The sequence below is a fragment of the Portunus trituberculatus genome, chromosome 24 (assembly GCF_017591435.1).
Source record: "Portunus trituberculatus isolate SZX2019 chromosome 24, ASM1759143v1, whole genome shotgun sequence".
Classification (NCBI taxonomy): domain Eukaryota; kingdom Metazoa; phylum Arthropoda; class Malacostraca; order Decapoda; family Portunidae; genus Portunus; species Portunus trituberculatus.
Genome location: NC_059278.1, coordinates 10,450,812 through 10,478,686, shown reverse-complemented (window position 1 = coordinate 10,478,686; position 27,875 = coordinate 10,450,812). Strand labels below are relative to the sequence as shown.

At 44.5% G+C, this 27,875-nt stretch overlaps 1 protein-coding gene across 13 annotated transcripts in view; it reads left to right on the top strand.

Moving 5' to 3' along the window:
* Window positions 1–5,820: 5,820 nt before the first annotated feature.
* The window catches only part of LOC123508029 (heterogeneous nuclear ribonucleoprotein C-like), a 316,189-nt gene continuing 294,134 nt past the window's right edge, over window positions 5,821–27,875 (top strand). For 2 of the 13 annotated variants that reach the window (XM_045261398.1, XM_045261396.1), the window contains exons 1-2: window positions 5,827–6,096; window positions 14,486–14,786. In XM_045261398.1, coding sequence (XP_045117333.1) covers window positions 14,648–14,786 — 139 coding nt within the window. In that variant the 5' untranslated portion in view covers window positions 5,827–6,096; window positions 14,486–14,647. Of the gene's footprint in view, window positions 6,097–14,485; window positions 14,787–27,875 lie in introns of those variants that run through there. The other 11 variants (XM_045261392.1, XM_045261393.1, XM_045261391.1 and 8 more) reach the window with 11 other exon arrangements.

The following is a 27,875-nucleotide window of genomic DNA, read 5'->3' as shown; positions in this document are numbered from 1 at the left end:
CTCTCTCTCTCTCTCTCTCTCTCTCTCTCTCTCTCTCTCTCTCTCTCTCTCTCTCTCTCTCTCTCTCTCTCTCTCTCTCTCTCTCTCTCTCTCTCTCTCTCTCTCTCTCTCTCTCTCTCTCTCTCTCTCTCTCTCTCTCTCTCTCTCTCTCTCTCTCTCTCTCTCTCTCTCTCTCTCTCTCTCTCTCTCTCTCTCTCTCTCTCTCTCTCTCTCTCTCTCTCTCTCTCTCTCTCTCTCTCTCTCTCTCTCTCTCTCTCTCTCTCTCTCTCTCTCTCTCTCTCTCTCTCTCTCTCTCTCTCTCTCTCTCTCTCTCTCTCTCTCTCTCTCTCTCTCTCTCTCTCTCTCTCTCTCTCTCTCTCTCTCTCTCTCTCTCTCTCTCTCTCTCTCTCTCTCTCTCTCTCTCTCTCTCTCTCTGGGACTGGAGGAGGAGGAGGAGGAAGAAGAGGAAGAGGAGGAGGAGGAGGAGGAGGAGAAGAGAAAGCGTCTAGAGAGTTCGGCCCAGGCTTCTTTGTCCTCCATCACGAAGAATTTGGTCCTGAATGTTAATGTTGGGAGGTCAATGTGTCGTCACGGAGTGGAGGACTTAAAGATATAACTCTATTTCATTTTCCATCATAAGGTTTTCCAGCCCCTTTTTTATTTATTTATTTTCTTTACGAGGGTTGATTGTACGACCACCGCTAAAATTCCTTTGCGGCGCAACTTTTGTTTTGGGGAAGGAAAATGGTGGGAAGTCGTAATTTTTTTTATTGATGAGCGAATGCGAGTGAAATTTTTGCGCTGTGGAGAGGAATGTATAGGTTGGTAAGTGGTGGTCTGGCAGTGCTTTTGTGTTTTACGCTATGTGTGTGCGCGTATTTTGGAGGCGGTTCCTGTTTTTTTTTTTTGTGTGTGTGTGTGTGTTTGTGCTGATTCCCTTATCTTAACTAATATATATATATATATATATATATATATATATATATATATATATATATATATATATATATATATATATATATATATATATATATATATATATATATATATATATATATATATATATATATATATATATATATATATATATATATATATATATATATATATATATATATATATACATTATTTTCATTTTTCATATGTATATATTGCTTTCCTTACCATTATACCATTATTCTTTTCAAAGTTTAGTTTAGTGATTTCCTATAGGTTTATTTTCTCTCTCTCTCTCTCTCTCTCTCTCTCTCTCTCTCTCTCTCTCTCTCTCTCTCTCTCTCTCTCTCTCTCTCTCTCTCTCTCTCTCTCTCTCTCTCTCTCTCTCTCTCTCTCTCTCTCTCTCTCTCTCTCTCTCTCTCTCTCTCTCTCTCTCTCTCTCTCTCTCACACATACAACCATTACTCGTATCAGTTTTCTGTCTCCCCTTTTCTTACCCTTGTTAATTTTTTCTCTTTCAATCCTCTCCCTTACATTCGCTCGATTTTCTTCCTCTATCCTTCCTCTCCTCACTATCTTCCCTTTCATTCTCCTCCCCTTACTCCTGTCAGCACCCTCCTCGTTTCTTCCTCTTTCTCGTCCTTCGTCCTCTTCCTCCCTGCTTTTTCCCCCATGGCGTCAGTAGCTTCGGATTTTAATTATTTTGACTGCTATAAATCTATTGTCTGAATGTTACGAGTATTTCTGGAATTCTTGTTTTCCTAGTGATGGCAAGGAGAGGCGGGCTTGGAGTGGCGCCTGTTTAGGGTGAGTGGTTGTTAATGTTGTAGGAGCGGACGAGTAGTTGAAGGTTGTAAAGGAAGTAGAGGAGTGTGTTTTAGAGAGTGTGCAAGTGTGTTGTAGGGTAAATGAATTTGACTGTCATGTAAGTCGGCATAGGAGAATGATTGGAGAGATGGGAAGAAGAGTGATTTAATTAATGTGTATAGTAGCGTGATAGTGTTTGACTGTTTTCAGTAGTGTTAATGGGCGAGTGATTGAAATTTGTAAAGAGAAAAGAAGAGTGGTTAAGGATGAGTATCTGAGTATGATATTTTTGTAGGGTGTGTCATGTGTCAAGAGGAAAATGTCTTTTTTTTTTTTAAATGATGCGAAATATAATGAAATGGTCTAAACATCGTGCACAGTACCACAAAGGAAGCTTTTATGCTTTATGAGAGTTCCTAAGTAGATTTCCCGACACTTCCAGATTATCCTTCAACATCTCGTCTCCATCAGGGAATCAACTTGTACTCTCAAGATACAAACAAACGTTCCTTACTCGTCATTGCTACGAGAGAGTGAGAGAGTCTGGTTCCTCCCTAAGCGTCTATTGTCTCTCTCTTTCTCATCCAATGTTATAGCCTTGCACCTCTTTCTCTTGATATAGAATGTGGCTTGGTGGAAGTGCAGTTTTCTGAAGATTAAAAAGTCTCTCTCTCTCTCTCTCTCTCTCTCTCTCTCTCTCTCTCTCTCTCTCTCTCTCTCTCTCTCTCTCTCTCTCTCTCTCTCTCTCTCTCTCTCTCTCTCTCTCTCTCTCTCTCTCTCTCTCTCTCTCTCTCTCTCTCTCTCTCTCTCTCTCTCTCTCTCTCTCTCTCTCTCTCTCTCTCTCTCTCTCTCTCTCTCTCTCTCTCTCTCTCTCTCTCTCTCTCTCTCTCTCTCTCTCTCTCTCTCTCTCTCTCTCTCTCTCTCTCTCTCTCTCTCTCTCTCTCTCTCTCTCTCTCTCTCTCTCTCTCTCTCTCTCTCTCTCTCTCTCTCTCTCTCTCTCTCTCTCTCTCTCTCTCTCTCTCTCTCTCTCTCTCTCTCTCTCTCTCTCTCTCTCTCTCTCTCTCTCTCTCTCTCTCTCTCTCTCTCTCTCTCTCTCTCTCTCTCTCTCTCTCTCTCTCTCTCTCTCTCTCTCTCTCTCTCTCTCTCTCTCTCTCTCTCTCTCTCTCTCTCTCTCTCTCTCTCTCTCTCATAGGATACGGTGGGCGTGATTCTTTAAGGGTATATTTTGTGGTTCTCCAAACGTTGTCGATAAATTCCCAGCACATTTGGCTAATGGCGTCCGTCTCCGGGGAAATGCAGGTATTACTGATGCCTTGCTGGGGCTCAGGGACGTGTGTGTGTTCCTTGGCGTTGTTATCTTGAATATTTTGAGAAACGTATGGTTGGTAGCTTCGGCTATGGATGATTGGTAATTGATGTACATAGAGATTAAGAGGCTTGTTGTTAATTTTGCCATCAGAAATATTTATTTGTCACGTTAGTAATATAGCGAATCATTTGTTTTACGTTATACACAGTGTGAAGTGCAAGAAATCGTTGAGGTAGATGGTGCATTTTAGAACACGTGATAAATGGTTAGTTCGCTAAGTAAAGTGTTGCACCATGTTATTGTCGTGCCATTAAGATCGTTTAAGTTTAAAGTGAGTTATTTCTTCACCTTAACAATGTTTTCAATGTTCACTATGTACTTCCTGCACGTTCCAAGGTCTGTGTTGAGGACCTCCACCCGCTGCACGCCGCCCATTATGCCACACGTACACTGAACAGCCCTGTACTTTGCCCACACAGATTTGAAAGCTTGTGGAGCCCTGGCCCCGGCATGTGGCTCATTCATTTCCCAGGTCGATGGTGTGTTTGCCTCGGCACCACATCCAAAGTTCTCCGTTGGGGAAAGAAAGGGTTAAGGTTAAGGTTTCATGAGTACGCCAATCACCGTGTACATTACCTGTCCTTTTACACCTCCAGCAAGGTGTCTGGAGTAACACGTAGTCTTAGGGGTGAGGACGCGTTACCTGGCGACAAGGAGGAAGAGGAAGAGAGAAGCGGCGCACGAGGAAAGCAAAGCGACGACAACAGCTGTAGAAGCGGCGACGCAGCGGAGGTGGCGGCGGTGGCGTGGAGTAATCAGGATCGACGGCGGCTTTGATTTTTAGATCTGACAGCGTCCTGAGCCAGACCGCGGAGATCTTCCTGGCTCTGGGGCAGCGGCGTGGCGGGTGCGTGTGGCGGCGCCTTGTGTGCGGCAATGGAAGGCAGCGGCAGGGGTGCCGGCAGCGGCGGTGGCAGCGGCGGCGGGGAACCTGCGTCTGGCTCGCGCACGGCAGCCCTTACGTCCTTTGTGCTGCGGATCATAGTTGGGCACAGAAGGCTCGGGAAAGAGAGAGAGAGAGAGAGAGAGAGAGAGAGAGAGAGAGAGAGAAATTGGTTTCGCGTCACCTGCGTAGAATACTTCTTCATGATCAAAAGGATCGAATTTAGTTTTTCTAGTGATGAATATAGTATTCGGTCAATATACCTAACGCATGCACGCACACAAGTGTGCACTTGTTCACGATCCGGCAAACAAACAAACACAAGTAAACACACACACACACACACACACACACACACACACACACACACACACACACACACACACACACACACACACACACACACACACACACACATACATATACACACACACACACACGCACTGATATACGTGTAATTGCAGGATGCAGCATCACACCCAAGCTGGCGTGGAGACAAATTCAATGTCGAATGTAAATGGTTGTAAATATTCTACGCGGGCTCACGGGACGACCTCCGGGAATCGTTTGAAAGCAGACACAATATGAAACAATTTCTCTGACTCCAAACTACGTATGTAAAATGTTCTTGACGTGGCCTTATTTTTTCTTTGCTACTTTGTCAGACTTAAGCTGCGGTAATGATTAGACATGCTGATGTTGATGATGTTCCTACTATTACACATATAACTGCTACTGTATTATTACTATTACTACTACTACTACTACTACTACTACTACTACTACTACTACTTCTACTACCATCACAACCAGTAATAAGAATAGTAGCAGCATCAGCAGTAGCAGTAGCAATGACAGCTTCATTAATAGCAATAATAATAGTACAAGTGGTAGTAATAAATGTGGTAGAAATAGTTAATATGGTTATTTTATTACAATAATGAAAAAGATGATGATAATAGTGATAATAATAATGATAATAATAATAATAATAATAATAATAATAATAATAATAATAATAATAGTATAGATAATGATAATGGTAACAATAGTAATCAGTTTCATCCCGTTTCTGTACCATCAACCATCATCGGCACTGCGTTACCCTTCCATCCAGTCAGGACTGGCAAAAAGAGGCACAACTAGGTTGGCAGGTCCCGACTGGTCTTTATGCCGCTCACGTCATTCAAAGCCGCTGCTCCCCTGCGACTCGCCGCTGGCCCCTCGTGTCCTGAGGCCATGACGTCATCACCTTGTTCTCCAAAATTAAAACTTGCCTGCTGGAGGTGAGGCCAGAAAAGGTTGGCAAGTTTGATTATGTTTCCGAGTTGAGCGTCGGGGATGGCGGAAGGCGGGCGAAAGGGTAGGGTGGGTGGGTGAAGGGGGACGGAATTCGCGTGACATGCCGGGAAACCTGCGGGTGGCAGTGAGCACCTCGCGCCTACACTGTCTACACCCCAACAAGAGATGGAATTCATGTTTTGCATCGTGGGAGATTTATGGATGGTAGGGAGACGAGGGGCGGACCCAGGGGCGGACGCAAGTCGCTGTTTGTCTCCCTGACGCACACCCGCCAAGAGGAGAAGGAGGAGTAAGAGGAGGAGCAGAAGGTGGTGGATCAGAGAGGTAGCCATCCAGGGCACCGCGACGGCAACAGCAGCAGCGGCGGCGGCGGCGGCGGCGGCGGCGGCGGCGGCGATAGTGGTGGTGGTGGTGGTGGTGGTGGTGGCGACGGCAGCGGCGGCGGAGGCGGCGGCGGCGGCGGCGGCGGCGGCGGCGGCGGCGGCGGCGGCGGCGGCGGCGATGGTGGCGGCGACAACGGTGGTGGTGATGGTGGTGGTAGTAGGGATGGAGGGAGGGGTGGTTGTAGCAGCAGCAGCAGCAGCACTGGCGTGTTCAGTGTTGACTTGGCTGTGTGAGGGAGAGCACGCGCCGCTCCTACCTCCACCGTCGCGATAGTTCGACTTTGAGCCAACCGCGTTTAGTCGCCCGCCCAGCAGCGCCGGTCGGCCCAGTCTCCGCCACCACTGGCCTGCCTGAGTGTCGTTGTGACTTCCCATGAGGTCACATGTGCTCTAGTTTTGCCACCAGCCCATCGGTGACATCTTCGCAGCCGTGACCTGTAAGTTGACCTGAGATGGGCTCGTTCTTGGTCTGGCATGTCCCGGTAGCCGTAGTCTGGCCTCGCACGCTGTGACGGAAAGTGCATTTCGCTTTGTTTTAACCTCGGGGACAGAGGCGGCGGTGGCCGTGACCGGTCTTTGTCCCTTTCTCGTGTTGGTGACTTGGACACCTCACTCAGCCTCCCGCTCTCTTCCCTCCGTCCCTCCCTCCGGTTCTCCTCCCGCCCCTCACTCCCACCACCACTTTAAGGAGAGTTCCCTTTGAGGACCCGCGTGTGAGAATAACGTGAGTCGTAAAGCATCATCGATTCTCCATTATTTCTCTTTCTCTGCCTCTTGTCTCTCCTCTCCCCAGCCATGAGGAGGGAGAGCAGCGCTGCATCCTTTCAGTGGCATGGAATTAATACAAAGCAGGAGGTGGCAAGGGAAGATGAGGTGCACGGGAAGCAGAGAGATCACTGTTGGGAGAAGTGAGAGTTAAGGAAGTGGAGGAAGCGAGGGAGGAAAGGAAGGAGAGAGCCAGAGCGAGGGAGAGAGATGGAGGAGCAAATTGAGCCAGGAAAATAGAAGCGATGGAAAGGGGTGAGAGCAGAGCAGGTAGGGAGCAAGAGGACGAGGCAGGAAAAATAGAGGTGTAAAAGTTGGAGTAAGGCATTCACGTGTGTGTAAAATAAACCCTGCCGCCTCATTCATGCCTCCGCTCACCACTCACTCACATTGGATCAAACGCTAAACACTCGCATTTTTCCCATCCTTCCTTCCTTCCTTTCTTCCTCCTTCCTTTTTTTCTTCACTTCTTTCTTCCTTCCTTCCTTCCTTCCTTCCTCCCTTTCTTCGTTCCTTCCTCCCAAGCCTCTCACAACCGAAACATCAAAACATCTCCCTCAAATTATGGTTTCACACACAAAATGAAGAAAATTGGTGGGAAGATTCACCAAGATTACCTTACTTAAATCTCTCTCTCTCTCTCTCTCTCTCTCTCTCTCTCTCTCTCTCTCTCTCTCTCTCTCTCTCTCTCTCTCTCTCTCTCTCTCTCTCTCTCTCTCTCTCTCTCTCTCTCTCTCTCTCTCTCTCTCTCTCTCTCTCTCTCTCTCCTCTCTCTCTCTCTCTCTCTCTCTCTCTCTCTCTCTCTCTCTCTCTCTCTCTCTCTCTCTCTCTCTCTCTCTCTCTCTCTCTCTCTCTCTCTCTGCCGGTCTCTGCGTCACCAGTATCATCACCTAATCGGAGAAGTGAAGAGAAATAGGGAGAGTAGTAAAAGTAAGAGGAGGAAGAGATGAAGATGGAAGAGAGAGAGAGCGTGAGATTAGAACATATAAGTTATCCTCTCAAATCAGAAGCGTTTTTTTAGTCTGAAAAATACACACACACACATACACACACGAAATACTTTATTCTACGGCCTTTTTGTAACACATTTCATAAGTCTGCCGAGGAGCGTGCAGAAAGGGAGGAAAGGAGGAGGAGGAAGCGAAAGAGGGAAGTGAAGGACGCAAGGAATAAAGTGGGTAAGGGGGAGAAAGAAATGGCTTGTTGTGGATATGTAACAATTGAAGAGAGAGAGAGAGAGAGAGAGAGAGAGAGAGAGAGAGAAATAAAAAGAAAGAAATAATTTCGTCTTATATGATGCATGCTACAAGGGAAGAAAACATTAGGAATAAGAAAGAATAAAAGACGAGGAAAAGGCCTGCGTCTAAAAGGTACGACTTGTTTTGAGACAAATTTCATCAAGGTGAGGAGGAATGTGTGCCGCGGCCTGAGAGAAGAGGAGGTAGTGGAGGAGAAGGGGGTTTGAGGAGGGAGGAGGAGCTAAGAATATAATAAAAACGTGAAGAGATACCTGTGGAGTAAGGAAGCGAAAGTTGAAGAGAGAGAGAGAGAGAGAGAGAGAGAGAGAGAGAGAGAGACTCAAGCAGTGCAATCTTCAGGTGGTTCTAATTTCCTAATTTCTTTTGAGTTTTTTTTCTGATCTCTTTGCTCATAAACAAACTCTCAGGCAATGTAGTGTGTGTGTGTGTGTGTGTGTGTGTGTGTGTGTGTGTGTGTGTGTGTGTGTGTGTGTGTGTGTGTGTGTGGATGTATGTATGTGTGTAAATTGCGTGGGGACGTGGAGGATGAAAGCAGGTGGTGAGTCAGCAGTATCTTGCTTCTCAGTATTCTCAATGCCAGTATGAAATTTATGTGGTGTGTCTTGTAGGTCTGGGTATGTGCGGGTGGCGGAGGTCTGCAAAACTACAAAATAATCAGTAATATAATAACACAAATTTCAATAACGAGAAGACAGGTGTTGCTCTTTCTCCGTGTCCACCCCTGCACCAACACGCACCGCATGCTCTTTTCGTACAGTAAATACATCTGCATATTTGTATACTGTCATTTCTTCCAACATTATTACTTGACTTCATGCACATCGCGTTGCAAGACTTTCTTTTCTTAGTGTGCTCGGAAATACTTGCAAGAGGTATTGTGTATTGATACACATGTGGCACGTATCGCACATGACACACACGTGATTGTGCACCTCCCCGCCACCTGTGTTCCTTATCCTTGTGAGTGTCAACATGCAAATATGTCAGTGTGCATGGTGTTCTGGTCTTCTGTGCTTCTAGGTGAGCCTATTCTAATAACTCATCACATCCGTCAGAGTAGCATTTTTTCCGGGTATGATCCTTACTCCCAGATTTTGTACAGGTATGAATATTGGCAAGATTATTTCTTTTCTAGTTGTTAATGAACGTCTTTGGCGGGGGAGACAGCGGCAGCGGATGGGATGGCGGGGGCGGCGAGGGTGACGGCATCGTCGGGGGGTGATGGGAGAAGCGGGGTTGGCGGTGACGTCGGGGAAGTGGGGGTGGGGGCGTTGTCGTGTAAGCGAAGGTGTTGGGGAAAGAGAGGATGGCGACGGCGGCGGGGGTGCAGGCTTGGCGGCGGCGGGGTGCCAGCTGTACACTCTCCTACCTGACCTTTCTTGCACGTGTCATTTATATCAGATTACATCCCCGCACTTCCCTGATCTCCACCGCCAGCCTAGCTTCCCCGCCCCATATTGCCACCCATGCGCCGGCTCTTCCCCACCACCACCTCACCACCACCAGTTTGTTTCTCACTTCAGGAACATTAATTGCTTCACCTTTAGGTTTAATCTTTTGCAATCTTTTTCTGTCCTTAATCACTCTCCACGACCACACCTCGGCTCGCCCTTTATCGCTCCTTGTTATATCCATTTTTTATCTTCTCTCCATCTCGCCTCTTATCTTCTCTATTCCCAGAGACGCGGTTAATTATTTTTTTACTGGCTCCTTTCTTTCCCGTGGGTAAATATAGGAATAATTTTGCACTTGAGAATAATTATACTTAAGTGTGATCAACGACATCGCACTTCTTTTACCGCCATTTTTTGCCCACTTCAATTTCGGCTGACACAAGGGTCGCCGCCGCCGCCGCCACCTCTACGCCACCTAGCGGAAAGGTCGAAACTGAAATAGGAAACTGGTGAATTGCTGGTATTTCTGGCGATAATCCAATAACAAAACTGTTAATCCTGACCGCTCTGCCGCACCTGTCTACCCGGCTAATCACGCCACAGGTATTCCAGTCACACCTGCCCAAAATAAAAAGACAGGTCGCCCCATTTCTCTGTCTTATCATTTTTTATAGTTCTCCATCCATATCCTCCTCGTGATGCGGCGCTTCCTCAAACCGTCAGAGTCGCCGCAATTAAGAGATTATTTTTAGTTTTTAGGACTTTTTTCTATTATGGGAGAGTAGGTGGGAAAGAAGTTTAGTTATTTTTATCTCCATCTTAGATTAGAGCCCCTGCGTTAGGTGTGTATGTGTGTGTGTGTGTGTGTGTGTGTGTGTGTGTGTGTGTGTGTGTGTGTGTGTGTGTGTGTATTTCACTTGGATTCTGTGTAAGCTGCGTGCCGTCCATTCAACACAGCAGGAGCAGACAGACAGTCGCAGCACAACATGGCATCGCTTCGCCTTTGTGCCGCGCGAGCCTTCCCTGCTTGGGCTGCTGCTGCTGCTGCTGCTATTGCTGTTGTTGCTGCTCACTTCCTCGTAAACACAATCTCTCACGGTCAATTTCGCGACATCACAATGGCTACGACTACCAGTATCGAATTGCTTTTGACCAAGATCGTAAAAGACCAATAAATAATGTTTTCTGTTCTTCCTTCCCCTCCCAGTCCCGTACGTCTTTCTTCCTCCTCCTCCTCCTTCTGCTCCTCCTCTCCCTCCTATACTCTCTTCTTCCTTCCCTCCCCTCCTCACCCTCAGCGGCGATACAACTTTCTTTCCCTCAGACCAGTATTGTGACAGAGCGCGTCCACTGTGTTGCTGCTTCGAATTTCTTGCTGGCGTGACATTTTTTTTATTTTTTTATCGGTCTTGTATTTCATTTCTTTTCAGTTATTTGATAATTGTCATGGCCCGGCGCACCTCGCGTAGCCGTTGTATTCATTTATAAACTTTATAGCTCTCTTAATAATCAAATAAGATGTAGCGACTTTTCTCTTCCTGAGATAAAACCAGGAAAGCAAAATATATATCGTCCTTCTTGTCATTTCTCTAAACCCAACACTTTCTCACCACCTACCCCCACATCCTCCTTCTCCTCCTTCTCCTCTTCCTTCTCTTACTCCTTTCCTTCAGCGTCACCCCCTCAGTCAAGCTTTCCTTGGCAGGCAGCCCAACCTTCCGTCGCGTCAGTGGTGTCGGCGTGGCGGGCATTATCCCACCCACCTCGCACCCGCCAGCTGGCGCGGGAGAAAACTTTCCAAGTCAAGCGGGCGTTCTAAGGCAATTTTCAGCCCCTGTGGTTACCTTCTCAAGGGCGGCAGGAAAGGGAGGAGTGGCTGCATGGAATTCTGTTAACCTCCAAGTGGCTGCTTGCGTAGTTGAGCGGCCACGTGTGCCTTCAGCAGGACGACGGGTGTTGCAGGACAGGTTAAGAACGGGTCCGCTCAAACTGTCCCTCACAGGAATTGGCTACCAGCTGGATTTATCGGTTGTATCCGCTTAAACGTGTCATGAATCGTACTCGTGGCGATGGCTGCGGCGGTGGCGACCGTGGTTTGTTGAATCGCCGGAGAATGAGAGTGAGCGAGGGATAGTCAGTGAGAGAAAGTGAGGCAGTTGTGTTTGACATTTTGATTGGAAAGAGTAATTTGACCTCTTGGTGGAATGGTTTAGGGGTAAAATTATTCCGCGTGACCTCTTCTGCGTGCGGAGAGCGCTACTATGCTTCCTGCGTGGAAGAGTTGACGTCTGGTCCTAGAGAGGGAAAGATGGCGGCGGCCTCAAAGTCTTTTATTTTATTCTTGTTATTGGCACACTCTCGTTTATCTCTTTTCCCTTTCACGTTATATATGTGTCTTGTATTTTGTATATACTTAATATCTAACTTCTCTCTCTCTCTCTCTCTCTCTCTCTCTCTCTCTCTCTCTCTCTCTCTCTCTCTCTCTCTCTCTCTCGTTCGTATCTACGAAATCTTTTTTTTACAGGATTTCACGCACCATTTTTCTCTAATTACTGTACCTTTAAATGCTGTTCACTCTTTATTTCCAAAGGTATTCTCTCGTTCACTCGTTTCCCGTTTTTAATTTCACTTGACCCTTTTTTTCCTTCACTTTATTTGGCGGAGTTGAGTCTCTCTCTCTCTCTCTCTCTCTCTCTCTCTCTCTCTCTCTCTCTCTCTCTCTCTCTCTCTCTCTCTCTCTCTCTCTCTCTCTCTCTCTCTCTCTCTCTCTCTCTCTCTCTCTCTCTCTCTCTCTCTCTCTCTCTCTCTCTCTCTCTCTCTCTCTCTCTCTCTCTCTCTCTCTCTCTCTCTCTCTCTCTCTCTCTCTCTCTCTCTCTCTCTCTCTCTCTCTCTCTCTCTCTCTCTCTCTCTCTCTCTCTCTCTCTCTCTCTCTCTCTCTCTCTCTCTCTCTCTCTCGCATCATTCACTCCTCTTCATTTTCGAACTCTGACCATTTCACTTTTTTCCCCTTTTCCCGTCATTTCTCCTCGTGCCCGCGCCGCCTTTCACTGTCCTCTTTCATTCCACTGTCCTACTTCACCTGATGTTACTCCTCTTTTCATTTCTATACGTCCATTTCCCTCTCTCTTTCTCTCCCTCGTGGATCCTTTCACCTACTGCTCTTCTCTCCCACTCAGCCTCCTCCTGTGCCTCCAGCCCTCCCTACTCATCTCTCTCTCTCTCTCTCTCTCTCTCTCTCTCTCTCTCTCTCTCTCTCTCTCTCTCTCTCTCTCTCTCTCTCTCTCTCTCTCTCTCTCTCTCTCTCTCTCTCTCTCTCTCTCTCTCTCTCTCTCTCTCTCTCTCTCTCTCTCTCTCTCTCTCTCTCTCTCTCTCTCTCTCTCTCTCTCTCTCTCTCTCTCTCTCTCTCTCTCTCTCTCTCTCTCTCTCTCTCTCTCTCTCTCTCTCTCTCTCTCTCTCTCTCTCTCTCTCTCTCTCTCTCTCTCTCTCTCTCTCTCTCTCTCTCTCCTCCAGTCTGCTGGCTGAGCTAATGCCCCTCAGAGTAAGTGTTATTGTTCTTCCATAACTACCTGAGAGAGACTATTGAGTAAGTAGTGCAATTACTCCCCTTTTTATGGCTCCAGAGTGCTGACGTTACGGCACTCACCCGCACCATTAAGTAGTGACTGGAGAGGGAGGGGGGCACGGGCGGAAGTGGGAGAGATCAGTCCCATTTACAATTTCAGAATCACCTCCCTCGGTTTCCCTCCCGCCCTCTCTCCCTCTATCCGTGCTGGACTGTCTACCGATATTCTGTCCTCCACCTGGTGGCCACTCGCGGGGAATAGGGGGTCGGTTTCACCAGACAAGAGGGATTTGTATCGGGCCGAAATGTTAATGGTAGTTGGAAGCCTCCTAGTGCCGTCAGCTGGGTGTTTAGGGTGCGAGCTGCTGACGGACACACAGAGACGAATTATGGTGGAATGCATGTAGAGAGGCGGCGCTGTTCTTCGCTAAAATCATGCTGTATTTTGGGAATGTGTCGGCTCAGCGCTAGCAACACGTAGGCTGTAGATTCTGTGTCAGCAGGATTTGAAGCGAGTGAAGGCTGGGTGAGAGAATTGGACAAATATTGAATACATTCGGATATTCGCATGGTATCGTTGTCGCAATCCTGCTGTATATTGCGCAGGAAATCGGCCGTCTTGGAGAAAGTGCCGTGGAGATTGTGTATTTTGCGTGTTAAGTGGGATATGTAGCCAGTTAGTGAAGGAAGGCTGGGAAGCGCGAGGGAGAAACTGTCCACTTTAGCGCGTGTCCAGCCAGCGCTCGGCCCAGTGACAGTCAGGTGAATATTCTCCGGCACGGCACTGCAGCCGCATGGCGCCGCGCGGGGCTGACGGCAGTAATGAATATACCCGACACAAGTTTCCTGATGAATATTTATACAATAGTCACGTGCAGCTCGCGTCCAATAATTTTCAAGTTTCTTATTAACCACGGGGACCAGCTCGGGGAAAAAAAAAAAAGTTGGGACAAAATATATTGCAAATAAAAGTAAAATTGTTCCTGGAAATGGGAACCTATAACCATCAAAAGCATCAAATAATGAAAGAAAAAAGTTGAGTCCGTGTTCTATGTATATATTTCTTACATATTTTGTCCTGATGACTGTAACAAGTCCTTTCTCCTCACATCCCCGTCCCTCTCTTCCCACCCTAACCTCCGAAACAGCTACCTTACGCCCGGCAGCAGTCAAGAGCAGCAGGAGTCAGCAATCACAGGATAAACAATTGAACGGTCACGGGGGCATTAAACAGTCACAAACAGTCAGGCAACAGTTTAGAGAAAGTTGGCCGGCGCGCAAACCCCACCACCTGCCGGCCGCCACTCACCCGGGACCAGGGAGAAAGAGAGAGAGAGAGAGAGAGAGAGAGAGAGAGAGTGAGAGCGAAAAAGAGGCGAGGACGAAAAATATTAACGCGGGAGGTTCTAATGCGTTTTAATGTGTTAACTGGCGGCCGCGTCTCGTTATAGTGTTAATGGCAACGCTAACTGGCGCGGCTATGGCGAGACACGCGCCTTTTTTTTTTTTACCTATATGATGCTTAATTAATTCTGTTTCAGGTGAGTCGCAGGCAACAGGGGCAACGGCGCGTGTATGGTCATGTAGGAATTATTTTTTCAGCAAATAGTCAGCGATTACCACTAGTTTTTATCGCTATGTCTTGCTCGCTTTTCAATGGGATGAATTTTAAAATGCATTTATTTTAGTATCATGCATTTTTTAATGGAGTTGAACATTTAACAGCAGATTTTAAAGCCAATCCATTTTCCGGATGAACTAGTGACATTTTCTTGTTGAATATTTTTACTCTAGCAATTTTTCCAGAGTATTTTTTTAGACAATTGGTGTTTTTTCCCTTTTTCAGATTAGGTGACGAACTCAAATCTGGAATTCCAGAAGACGGTGCCTCTGGACACGAATCCGCAAATCATTGTCTCGTTCTCTAAGGCGAAAGTCGTTGTATCGAGTCAGTCATTCGCGGGCTGATTCTCTTTGGCTGGGTTGATGAGTGGCTGGTAAATGCGAGATGAGTAAGGTGGGCAACCAGACCAATTCTCAGGATCCGCAAGCCATCAACTCCAGGACCTTCGTCGGCAACCTCAATACCTTCCAGTGCACCAAGACCGATGTAGAGCGTATGTTCCAGCGCTACGGTCGCATTGCAGGTGAGTACCCGGGGAGGGAGCCAGGTGTGGCGGCGCCCTGCTCATGGCTGGGTGCAGGTTTGGTAATGTGGTGATGCCGGGCAGGTGTAGTGCCGCGGAGATGTGGTGCTGTAGAGGAACTGTGTTGAGATGATGCAAATGTGAGTTGTTGTGCAGGGTACCTGTGATGCTGTGGTGCGCTGTGGTAGATCTGAGATGATGGGAGACATCTTGTACTGTGGTGCGTTGAGTGGATTGAATGCAATCCAATTATGAAGAGCTGAAGGAGCCTGTGGCGCTGTATTGTGCACATGTTAGTGTTAGGATGTGAGTGTAGTGTCGCTGTGGTGTACGGGCAAGTGTGGTGGTGCGTGGCCGCGGGACTGGTGTAGGAGAGGGTGCCGGTGTAAGTGTGGAGCGAGGAGTTTGGGGAAGTAATAGTGTTAGGACTGGAAACTCTTGGGAGTTAAGGTGTGATGCTGTGAAGTCTGGAATTCCATCAGATATGCAAGTGTGCCTCAGCGTCATGTGTGGTGCTGTGGTGTACATGATGTGTGATGTGTAGTGTGACTTCCGGTGTGCCAGGAAATGTTGCTGGAAAAATCGTGCTTCCATACCTTGTCTGGCGCCCTTTTTGCCGAGTTAGAGGAGGTGACATCTTTTATATGACTGGAAAAGATCTGGAAACCTTATAACGTGTCTAGAAGTGGTTCAAAAGAATATGAATTGGATTGGAAAGGGATCCTGGGGCAAATTACATGATCTCGTCCTCAAATTTGTAAGGCAGGACGTGTAAGGCAAATTCACACTCATGCCCCTCCAACCAGCATTTTGTTAAAGAATCGGACGTCACGAGAGAGTAGTCGAGGCGCTAGGAATTCGCGGAGATGGCGAAGAGAAAGAAAATATAAGTTGTAGCGATAGCTTTGGAGGAAGTGGAAACGGATCCGAGTGATTTTATATGACTGGAATGCCCTTTAACGGGATGGAAAGTCACCGGATGATTTTGAAAGGGATGGAATTGGGGCTTCAGTAAAATTGGTTAGCCTGGCTGGCAATGGAAAGGGACTGATGGGCGGCAGCGATTCGGAGTCACTGGAAAGAAGCTGAAAGTTGCGTCTTGAGAATGGCGGACACACGAAAGGAAATGAAGAGTCAAATGGAACTCAGTAGAACCAAGAAGCAAATTTATGCAACGGGAGAGAGAGAGAGAGAGAGAGAGAGAGAGAGAGAGAGAGAGAGAGAGAGAGAGAGAGAGAGAGAGAGAGAGAGAGAGAGAGAGAGAGAGAGAGAGAGAGAGAGAGAGAGAGAGAGTATCCATGAAAGAGCGGGAAGAAGAATGGATTGAAGGGACTTACTCGATCTAAGAGGACTAAAAGTATTCAAACAGCTCTCGAGGGGGAACGCTAAGAGATCACCTTCAATCGCGATAGAACTGTAAGAGAAAGCGGAAAATTGCAATAGTACAATTACACTAAAGGGAATTGATTTGCACAACGTGTAACTCCCTAAAGGATCCCGCATGAAGTTACACGCAAAGTTATGAGTTACCTGTAAAATCAGCGGCACTTCCGCACCTGTAACAGAGGATGACGTGAAGATAGCAGGTTTTCGTGTGTACTTAGTGGAGGGAGCAAGGTGTGAAGGAAGGAAGCAAGTGAGCAAGGAGGGCGTGCTAGGGAAAAAGTATTTGGCCAGCTTAGCGGAACCCTGCAAATTGTCTAACTTTTACGAAGGTAGGTGAGATCAAGGACGATTTCCCGGACTCCAAAGTAATTAGTGAAACAAGCAAAGGATTGGAGCGATTATCCCACCCCGCAATTATGTTGATGGCGTATGAAAGAAATCGCGAGATGGGGCCAGACGGGGCTGTGGGCGGCGCGGCGGACACCATTATCCTTCTTGAGGTCCTGGCGTGTCTTACCTGAGGAGACGGTGACTCGGGGTTACCGTTCATCTTGATTGGAGAGACTTTTGAAGCCTAATATTACGTGAAGGCTAATTCTTTTTTTTTTATCAATGGTTACATCAATAATAGAAAGTTATGTTGCTGCCACTCGAAGCACGATGACGCTGAGGGGAGGAAAGGATGCAGGTGTCACAGAGTTCGTGGCGGGCTGGCTAGGTGTCTTTGTTTTGCCAAGAACTGAACGTGTATGTCAAAACTGAAGAAAAAAAGAAGGCCAGTTAGATGCACGGAAAAGATGGTGGTGTGTTGGAAAGGTGTGAGGAAAAGGAGGGGAGAAGAGTGACGAAGGGTGAGAAGAGAGAGTGGCGAGGGAGGGGAAGAGAGAGAGGAAACAGGTAAAGGGAGGAGAGAAGGCGTGAGGCCGTCAGGGGAAGGTGATGAAGCACGAAGCTTTGAAAGAACTCTGAATCACTAGAAGTCGAGGTCTTGTCTGTCATCATTTGTTCCCATGTGAGCGACGCTATGACAAAGGCGCGGAGATGAACCACCAACGCCAAACCACGAAAATTAATCCTTAGGGAGAGAGAAAAAGTAGCGAATAAAACTAAATCCTTAAGAAAAAGAAATAGGCATAAACAAAGAATCGAAATAAGAAAAAGGAGGACCAAAAAATCCCTCCTTGGGGCGTCCGAGGTTCAGTCCCCTGTGTTGCTTCGGGAGCTCGAAAAGCCACTCTGAAACTGTTCCATTTTGCTCAGGTTAAAAATGGCTACGTAGTATCGTAAACTATCGTAACTGCGGGCCTAGCGTTTCGGGGCCGGAGGGGAGGGATGTTTCACTGTTGCAGGAATGTTCTCGTATTTCGATGTGGAGGGAGGAGGGAGGGACGAATGGAGAATCTTGGTGGGGGCAGGGAAGCAAGGGAGGTGTTCGTGGAGGCATTGGTGGTGGTGGTGGTGGAAGGGGTAAGGGAGAGATGAGATGTATAGAGAGAAGGTGAGAGAAAAAATGTATGTGCACGTGTTTTTCCTCCTTTTTCTCCTCCTCTTCCTCCTTGTTGTTTTTGTTGTTGTTGTTGTTGTTGTTGTTGTTGTTGTTGTTGTTGTTGTATTTGTCGTCGTTGTTGCTGCTACTGCTGTTGTTTCTTTTCTTTTTATCTTTTCCTTCGTTTTCTTATTATTGTAATCATATTTTCGATTAATTCTTCCTAATTCTCCTTCACTTACTCCTCCTCTTTCTCCTCCTCCTTCTACTCCTCCTCCTCCACTTTCTAACTCTCCTCCTCCTCCTCCTCCTCCTCCTCCTCCTCCTCCTCCTCCTCCTCCTCCTCCTCCTCCTCCTCTTCCTCCTCCTCCTTCTCCTCCTCCTCATCTGTTATATCCTTACCTCCTACTAAGTATGTAGCTTCTCTACATGAAGTTTAGTAAACGAGTGACCTCGTCATAAGTCGCAAGGCCTCCTGTCACTCGTCTTTCCTATGTATTCCTATGTATGTATTCCTCCTCCTCCTCCTCCTCCTCCTCCTCCTCCTCCTCCTCCTCCTCCTCCCTCTGACCCTCCTCCTTCTTCTCCTCCTAATCGTACCTTAAAATATGTGCGACTGACAGCCAGAATCTGTGTGTGTGTGTGTGTGTGTGTGTGTGTGTGTGTGTGTGTGTGTGTGTATGTGTGGTTATGAGAGAGACGCTTTACTTCCTCATATATAATAAAACTTTGTCCATAACTAGGAGGAAGGTTCGAGCTCTCTCTCTCTCTCTCTCTCTCTCTCTCTCTCTCTCTCTCTCTCTCTCTCTCTCTCTCTCTCTCTCTCTCTCTCTCTCTCTCTCTCTCTCTCTCTCTCTCTCTCTCTCTCTCTCTCTCTCTCTCTCTCTCTCTCTCTCTCTCTCTCTCTCTCTCTCTCTCTCTCTCTCTCTCTCTCTCTCTCTCTCTCTCTCTCTCTCTCTCTCTCTCTCTCTTCAGGTTATGAGCAAACAGTATATATTTGCATTACTTAAGGAAAAAACCTCTCAGTTTAATTTTGCTGAAGTAATAATTATCAAAAGCCAACTATCATCATCATCATCATCACCATCATTATCGAAAATAACTTTATATACGTTTGATATGAAAATAAGTAAAAAGGTTTCAGTGGTACTCTCCTAGAAAAATAAAGATATTCACAGGAGGATAAAGACAAACATGTAAATCATATTCAGAGATAGACACACAAAAATAAAAGTAACATATGAGGAATATGGGTTGCTCATGGAGCAAAAAGTACACTGAATAACCTGTACATGTCTAACTATAAGGATCCAAAGATTTAAACCAAAGAGTTGAAGTGTTTGGGTTAATAACCTCTAAGGGGTAATGAAAAAGTGAGGGTCATAATTGAAAGTGAAATACTTATGGGTAAAGATGAACTCCAAGGGCTTAAAGGGAGAGAAAAAATCGTGGTTTAGTTTAGGGAAAGAGGAAAGAAGGAAAAGGTGATCAGAAAAATAGAATAAGAGAGAAGAGAAAGCTAGGTAGGAACTGGTGAGGAAAGGAAAACTAGGAGAGAAAATGATATCGTAACAGATAGGAAGGGAATACAGGGAAGATGGTGACGTGAAGAGAAAGTTTTTTGGTGAGAGGAACGAGTGATGGGATAAAGTTAGAGAGACACTGGGTAAAGAAAGGGAAATAGAAGAAAAAGAATATGAGAGAAAATAGTAAGGGAAAAGAATGAAAGAGAAATATCGTTTAAGTGAAGAAAATAGAGTAGGAGTAGGAAAGGGATTGGAAGCAAGGGATAGATTAGGAAAAGAAATGATACGGTATATGAGAAAAAATAGCATGTGAGACGATGAGATTGGAAAGGAAATGGGTAAAGGCAGGTGAAAGAAAGCCAGTTTAAGTAAAGAAAAATAGAAGATTAGGGAGATGTTAAAAAAGAAAAGGGAATAGAGAAAAAAAGAAGATTGTGAGAGAAAGAAGAAGGAAAAGAAAAATAGAGAAAGAAATGTGAAAAGGCAGGTTATGAGAGAGGATAGTGGTAGGAGGGAGTGAAGGAAGGAAGGAGAGAAGCTTCACATGCTGGAAAAGTTAGTTTGGGAAAGGATTTGTGTGATCCAATAAATTCGATCACGGAAAAAAAAGGATATTGAAAATGTAAGCCGTATGAAATGTAAAAAAAAAAAAAAAAAAAAAATTCAGTGAAAAAATGCAACAACAAAGCGTTAAAAAAGAATATGGTTTAAAAGTCGTGTCAATTCAATGACTTGGAATCACATTGTAAGTTCCAGGAATGATAATTGTCACTACCATCTAATAGCTGTTTATATATCAGTTTACATTATTAGTTTGCTAACTGTCATCACCCGGCAAACTTGTATACTGATCTCTCTCTCTCTCTCTCTCTCTCTCTCTCTCTCTCTCTCTCTCTCTCTCTCTCTCTCTCTCTCTCTCTCTCTCTCTCTCTCTCTCTCTCTCTCTCTCTCTCTCTCTCTCTCTCTCTCTCTCTCTCTCTCTCTCTCTCTCTCTCTCTCTCTCTCTCTCTCTCTCTCTCTCTCTCTCTCGCCACATGGTATACAGCGTGACGACCTAAAGTTTCTGTTCTGCTTCAACTTTTACCGCATGAAGTGTAAAAATCTTCAGCCTTCGTCATTTATCCACTCGATTTTTCCGTGACCACGATTTTGATTTAGTTCCAAAATATATACAGCAAATCAGGCGAACTAGTATGAGGCGGCAGTACACTAGGAATAGGTATTAAGGTCTGAATGTTTGTACGAATCGTGGATTTCTCTAATAAAAGAGAGGCACACGGCAAATCCTGAAAGTTTCGCTCAAGTCAAGAAAAAGGAGAAAGCTTCCGACGTGATGTGTTGTAAGATCCACGAGCACTAAAAATGGCCTTCTAAAGTTAGCCCCCCCAAGTGAGAGAGAGAGAGAGAGAGAGAGAGAGAGAGAGAGAGAGAGAGAGAGAGAGAGAGAGAGAGAGAGAGAGATTTAAGTGTATAAGACATAATCTTCACCTGGAAGGATGGAAAAAAAACAACTTATATTTGAAGTGGAAATATTACCTAACTACTTACTTCCTGACTGACAGAGAGAGAGAGAGAGAGAGAGAGAGAGAGAGAGAGAGAGAGAGAGAGAGAGAGAGAGAGAGAGAGAGAGAGAGAGAGAGAGAGAGAGAGAGAGAGAGAGAGAGAGAGAGAGAAGACTAATAAAACTTAATAATTATCTTACGTTTATTTTTCGACGCGCTGGTGCTTGACTGCCGCCTTCGCTCTCCCTGACACTGACCTGGGCTGCGGCTGACACCCATTCATCCACCGCTCCGAAATAGACGGCGTGCGGAGCTTCTGCTCCCACCACGAGGGCGAAGGCAATCGCTCACACCCGCTGGAGGAGAAAGTGAAGCAAGAAATGCACGTAAGAAGCGGCGAGCGGCTGTTGTTCGTGGCCCGGGTGTTAGAAGAAGCCAGAGACGAAGACAGATCCAATATTTCGCACGAGCCGCCGCCACTGTTCGCTGATTGGTCGAAGTTCAGTCAGTCCAAACAAACGATATATTTTACGAGTTCGTCATTTTTTGCAGACGCGAAGAAACGGTCCAGGAAATTCAGCAGTCACTTAAAAATAATGATAATGCGTTAAGTGTGTTTTTCATCCTCTCGTTTTCTTTTTCTCTTTATCGGCTGCTCACTTCTGAGCTTGGGAGTTAGTGAAAGGCGAGTCGTGAATTCCATAGAGTGAGTTGAGTCTAATGCTGAAATTCCTCAAGTCTTGTAATATATTAACTTTTTCGACGAGTTTGAAATATCATCTTATATCGCAAGCTGTTGCCTGTTTCACTTATTAAGGTTCTTGTTTCACTGTCTTTTGGTTCATATGTTGCCTCTACGGAATGCTCAATTATTGTAGCTACTCAGTGTTTCCTTGTCATCTCTGTCTTTTGGTAAATCTACCAATTTATTATTACATTTTTTTTTCACATTAATATTTTCTTTAGGTATGTTTCTAGTTTTTCTTCCATTTTACTCCTCCTTATTTCCTCTGACTTTCTTCTTCCTCATCTTTTTTTTCTTCTTACTATTATTATTATTGTTATCATTATTAATAATTTATTATTATTATTATTATTATTATTATTATTATTATTATTATTATTATTATTATTATTATCATTATCATTATTATTATTGTTATTATTATTTTTTTTATTATCATTGTTATTACTATTATTACTATTGTTATTATTATTATTATTGTTTTTATTATTATTATTGTTGTTACTATTATTATATTTTCATTGTTATTATTGTTATCATTTTTATCATTATCAATATTTGTTAGTATCGTCATTATTATTAATACTCTTATAATAATAACAATAATAATAATAATAATAATAATAATAATAATAATAATAATAGTAGTAGTAATAATAATAATAATAATAATAATGTGTAATAATAATAATAATAATGTAATAATAATAATAATAATAATAATAATAATAATAATAATAATAATAATAATAATAATAACAATAATAATAATAATGATAAAAGTTTTAATAATAATAATAATGATATTATTATTATTATTATTATTATTATTATTATTATTATTATTATTATTATTATTATTACTATTATTTTTATTATTATTGTTTTAATCATTATCATTATCATTATTCTCTATCATCATAATCATCATGTTGAATTTGTCAGAATGATGATGATGTTCATATCTTTTTCCCTTTTTCCTTTCTTTTGTGTTTTTCTTTCTTTGAAATCTATTTCCTCCTGCGTTTCCCCGAGTACAATGGCCGCCATCCTGCTGCCGCCATTTTTATCCTAACTACATTTACAATTCCTATGTACGCTATTTATCATCGCTATTACTTTCATCCAGCATCTCTTTTTTTTCATTCCACTATTTATCATGACTTTTTCCTCGCTTTTCCTTTTCCTCCCTTTTTTTGTCCTGTGCCTTTTTTTCATCTGTTTTCATTTTCCTGATAGATTACGCGTATCTTTTTATATCTTTCCGTGAGATCATTAACCGCGTGATGGATGGCGGGGGTGACGTAAGAGGGAGAAGGAGAATGAGGAAGAAAAAGACGGGAAAGGAGAGAGGGGGGAGCGAAGAAAAACAGAGAGAGAGAAAGAGAAAGAGAGTTGGAGATGAAAAGGAGGAGACATTATAAGAACAAAAAGAATTATGAAATGTTTCAGGAAAACAAATTCTCTCTCTCTCTCTCTCTCTCTCTCTCTCTCTCTCTCTCTCTCTCTCTCTCTCTCTCTCTCTCTCTCTCTCTCTCTCTCTCTCTCTCTCTCTCTCTCTCTCTCTCTCTCTCTCTCTCTCTCTCTCTGTGTGTGTGTGTGTGTGCGTGTGCGTGTGCGAAGCTACAGGTCACTTTTAAGGGTCACCTGGACTAAGCTGGGAGGTCAACAGGTGGGGTTTACTGAGTGTGTGGGAGTGGGAGAGAGGAAGGGAGAGGAAAGGAGGGAGAGTTATTGCTTATTGTTTACCTCCATCTCTCCTCTGTCAGCCTCAGACCGCGAGGATACAGCGGTGGAGGAGCTTAAGTTTATATTCGTTTCTGTCTTCACCTGATTGTTTTCCCTGCCTGGCTTGAGTCTCAGCCTTGCCGCGGTCACTCTTTCCTTTGTGTCTGAACCGCTTTTCCTATTTCCATTCTGTCTGTTGCTTTTTTTTTTTTTTTTTTACTGCCACGTATTTTGATTTTTACTTCACTTGTAATGATGTCGTGTCTCTTCGTTTTTTATATTGTTTTTTTTTTTCTTATTTATAAATTGGTGTGGTATTGTTGAATACAAATTTTGCCTCCCTACTTTCTTAAACAACCAGTCTGCTTTCCTTACTGTAAATTGAGATGAAAACTTTTCACATATCAGAAAAGCAGAAAAGATAATACGAATTTTGCACTACTCACATATAGAACAAAGGCGAGTATCCCGACAAATGAGTCCAGTGATGCTGAATTTATCTAAGAAAAAACGCAGAACTCGCCAAAAACTATCCTTTGATCATGAAGGTGACGATGTGTTTCCGCCCTCCTCGCATCACTCTTCCCACTACAACCTCTTTCCCTTACCAATAGCTCCTCCTCCTAATGCTTCCCGTTGTGCGTTCCTTGACACACACACCATTAGTCTTTTTCGTCCGCCATCCTCATCCCTGCTGCCTGATCTCTTCACGGGGACATGAGCTGAAGGTATTGGGGAAAGAATAAGGAAAGAACGCGAAGGTCATGGTTCCGTGTGGCGGCTGAGAAGTGAGTGGCCGGCAAGGGAGTGCAAGTTGCATGACGGGCGTTTGGAGGCGAGGTGTAAATCGTGGAGAAAAGCGGAGGGAGTGGAAGTTGCGGGAGAGAGTCAGTGGTCAGGCGGTCAGTAGTATGATCCTTTGTGGTTGTCTTAATCCGTGTTTGTTTTGGATTATGGTTTTCTGGTTTCTACGATTGACTTCTGGGAAAACATGGCCCTGCCTAAGCTGTCTGAGACCACGAACTGAGCGGGACCTGATAAGGAAACTAAGTATTTCGTCATAAACGTGAGCTAACTCGTAAAAGAAGTCATAAGGAAAAAAATACGAAGTTGGTAAAACACGACACGCTCGGGGAAGAAACGCTCCGCACAACATACAACACAACGCACACTGACCTTTGTATTGCACGTGACTCAAAGACTGCCGGATGAGATACATAGAGAGAGAGCGAGAGAGAGAGAGAGAGAGAGAGAGAGAGAGAGAGAGAGAGAGAGAGAGAGAGAGAGAGAGAGAGAGAGAGAGAGAGAGAGAGAGAGAGAGAGAGAGAGAGAGAGAGAGAGAGAGAGAGAGAGAGAGAGAGAGAGAGAGAGAGAGAGAGAGAGAGAGAGAGAGAGAGAGAGAGAGAGAGAGAGAGAGAGAGAGAGAGAGAGAGAGAGAGAAATTCAGTGCGCAGGTTCGTGCCAATCATTTGCTTCATTTGCCGTGATGAGCACAAAGGCTTCATGTAGTAAAAAAAATGTGAAATAATCTATATATTAAAAAGATAGATAGAGACAGTAAAGGCAAATGAAATATTCAATTACGATTCATCGATTGGAAATAAAAGAACGCGGAATAGTATCGTAACTTTAGAGAGAGAGAGAGAGAGAGAGAGAGAGAGAGAGAGTAAGGCAGCAAGAAAGAAAAATAGAAGACAGTGAAGGTTGGCAAGGGAGATGAAGAGGATGAAAGGAAAGCAGGAGGAAGGAGTAGAAAGGGAAGAAGGAAGAGGAAGAGGAGGGGAGAGGGAAGAATGGTGAGGAATGGAAGAGACTCAGAAGCAATATTGCCACATTTTTCTAATCTATTCATGTTTTGTGTTCTCCATGTACTTTTTTCCGCTCTTTAAATATTTTCCTCAGATATTTCCCCTCGCTCTTACTGAGGGGTAATATTTGTGGCATTTTGCTAGACTGGAGAGAAAATTCCCGTTTTGTGGATCCATTTTCCTCCCTCCTCCTCTTCCTCCTCCACCTCCTCCTCCTCCTCCTCCTCTTCCTCTTCTTTTTTCTCTGGTCTTCTCTTCTCTTCTCCCTTCTTTCGCCCCAATATTCTTACCCTCCTTCCCTTCCCTCCCACTTTCCTTCCTCCCTTATCCTTGCAACCGGACGCACGCTTCTAAACGTATCCGGGAGAGGAGGAGAAGGAGGAGGACGAGGACGAGGAGGTGGAGTAAAGGAGGTAAAATTTGATCATGGGGAATGTGAAAAAAATGTATATCATCGTCGTCGTCATCATCGTCATTACTGCATAAGTGAGTGATAGTACCTTTATATGAGAGAGAGAGAGAGAGAGAGAGAGAGAGAGAGTGTATGTATGTGTGTGTGTGTGTGTGTGTGTGTCATACAGTCCCCTTAAATAAAACATCGTTGTACGTATATGAAATCCTCTTCTTACAATTTCGTTTCCTCGTCCTTCTTTTTTTTTTAAAGTATTAGCTTCGTCTTCGTCTTCGTCCTCGTCCTCTTCCTCGGAAACGCTTAACATTCATTTTCTTTTTTTTAGTCCCAATGTGCTTTTATTTTACACTAATGGCTTTATGCAACACGCTGCTGCCCAAAAAAAACAACACTTAGGAATGGGGGACGGGAGAAGCAGACAATAGGGAAGTACAGGTAAGGTCTAAATCTGAAAAGTAACACTCATTGTTTAAAGGTAAGAAAAAATGGTGGGAGGAGGAGGAGGAGGAGGAGGAGGAAAGGGAAGTGTTGGTGAATCTCTTGCCAGTGGTCCTAGAGGGTGTGACGAGGTGGGGGGCTATGAAGGAAAGAGGAAGAAAGAGGGTAAGAAAAGGAGGAGGAGGAGGAGGAGGAGGAGGAGGAGGAGGAGAGAAAGGCTGTTTACTAGAGTGTGTGAGGAGGTTGTGCCGTCTTGATGGAGGAGGAAAGGAGGAGGTCTTGAGAGAGAGAGAGAGAGAGAGAGAGAGAGAGAGAGAGAGAGAGAGAGAGAGAGAGAGAGAGAGAGAGAGAGAGAGAGAGAGAGAGAGAGAGAGAGAGAGAGAGAGAGAGAGAAGCAGGGGGGAGAGACGACTAAGTATTAAAAATGCAAAGAATAATGATGGAAATAAGTGGAAAATTGAAAGAAAAAATAGGCGAGTAATACATATTGCACTCCTCGCTAGGATACACCTAAAGACAATTACAATATCAATAACGTAATTAAAGAATAGGGAAAAATAAAAGACCAAACAATTTGCTAATGTATTACTAAAAAAAAAAAGAAACTGTGAGACATGTACTTAATTAAGAGACGGTAAAAGTATCTAGACAAATGAATGAAGTAAAGGACCCTAGAGACAGGTGAGGAGACAGTACAAGATAACCTGTTAGGGAAGTAAATTACCTGAAAACTATTAAGGAACTACGTGGGTTTAAAAAGACTTGTGAACGAGAACAGGGAAAAAAAATGAGAGAAGTGTATGAGAGAGAGAGAGAGAGAGAGAGAGAGAGAGAGAGAGAGAGAGAGAGAGAGAGAGAGAGAGAGAGAGAGAAAGCAGTGGAAACTATAATAAAACAGAATGGATAGGTGTCAGGTTGTAAATGAGACTAAAGAAGATTGATGAAAGGAATAACTGGCAAGATATGAAACAGAAGAGAAAAAAACAAGAAAGAAAACAATATGAAATAAGAAAGGAAAAAATGGAGTACGGGAGAGGGAGGGAGAGATGAAATAGGAAGCTTGGTCGGGAGAGGGAGAGGGAGAGGTAGGGAGAGCACTTCCTCCTCAGTGTGAGAGGCTGAAGACAATGCCACGGAAATTTTAAGACTGCATTTCTTCATCAACGGGATGGAGGGTGAAGAGGAGGAATCGGGGAGGAAAAACTGGGAAAGCAAATGGATGTTCAACAATGAGAGAGAGAGAGAGAGAGAGAGAGAGAGAGAGAGAGAGAGACTTAGCTGGCATAAAAATGAACCCATAAAAAAGAATACAAAAGAATCACGAACATATAAATCAAACAAAGACATAAGAATAATAAACAAAACATGATATAAAGAAAGAAAAAAAAAACTAAGCTGAGCCATAAAAATATGAAGAAAAAGAGACATACATACACGCGCACACACGCGAACATGGGCTCCAGGTAAAAAAAAAAAAAAAACACAAATGAATGAATAAAGCTTAAAAAACATGGAGACAGAGATAAAGGATGGGACAATACCAAGGAAGATTTAGAATTTTTATATCAAGATTTGCCAAGGTCGTCTGTGTGATGCGCCTCGCTGTAATCACACCCATTAAACAATATAATCCGACGCCGGTGTAAATCTGTCTTGCATAATGTCATTTGAAAGGATAATAAGAACATTTTGTGTGTGTGTGTCTGTGTGTGTGTGTGTGTGTGTGTGTGTGTGTGTGTGTGTGTGTGTGTGTGTGTGTATGTCTTTGTGTTGTGTGTGTGTGTGTGTGTGTCTTTGTGTTGTGTGTGTGTGTGTGTGTGTGTGTGTGTCTGTGTCTGTGTCTTTGTGTTGTGTGTGTGTGTGTGTGTGTGTGTGTGTGTGTGTGTGTGTGTGTGTGTGTGTGTGTGTGTGTGTGTGTGTGTGTGTGTGTGCATGCGTGCTTGAGTGTATGCAGAGTTTACACACACACACACACACACACAAACCAGTGCACCATGTAGCATCTCAAATCGTGCATTACATTCTCTCTTCTCTTTTTCTCCCTCCTCCTCCCACTTC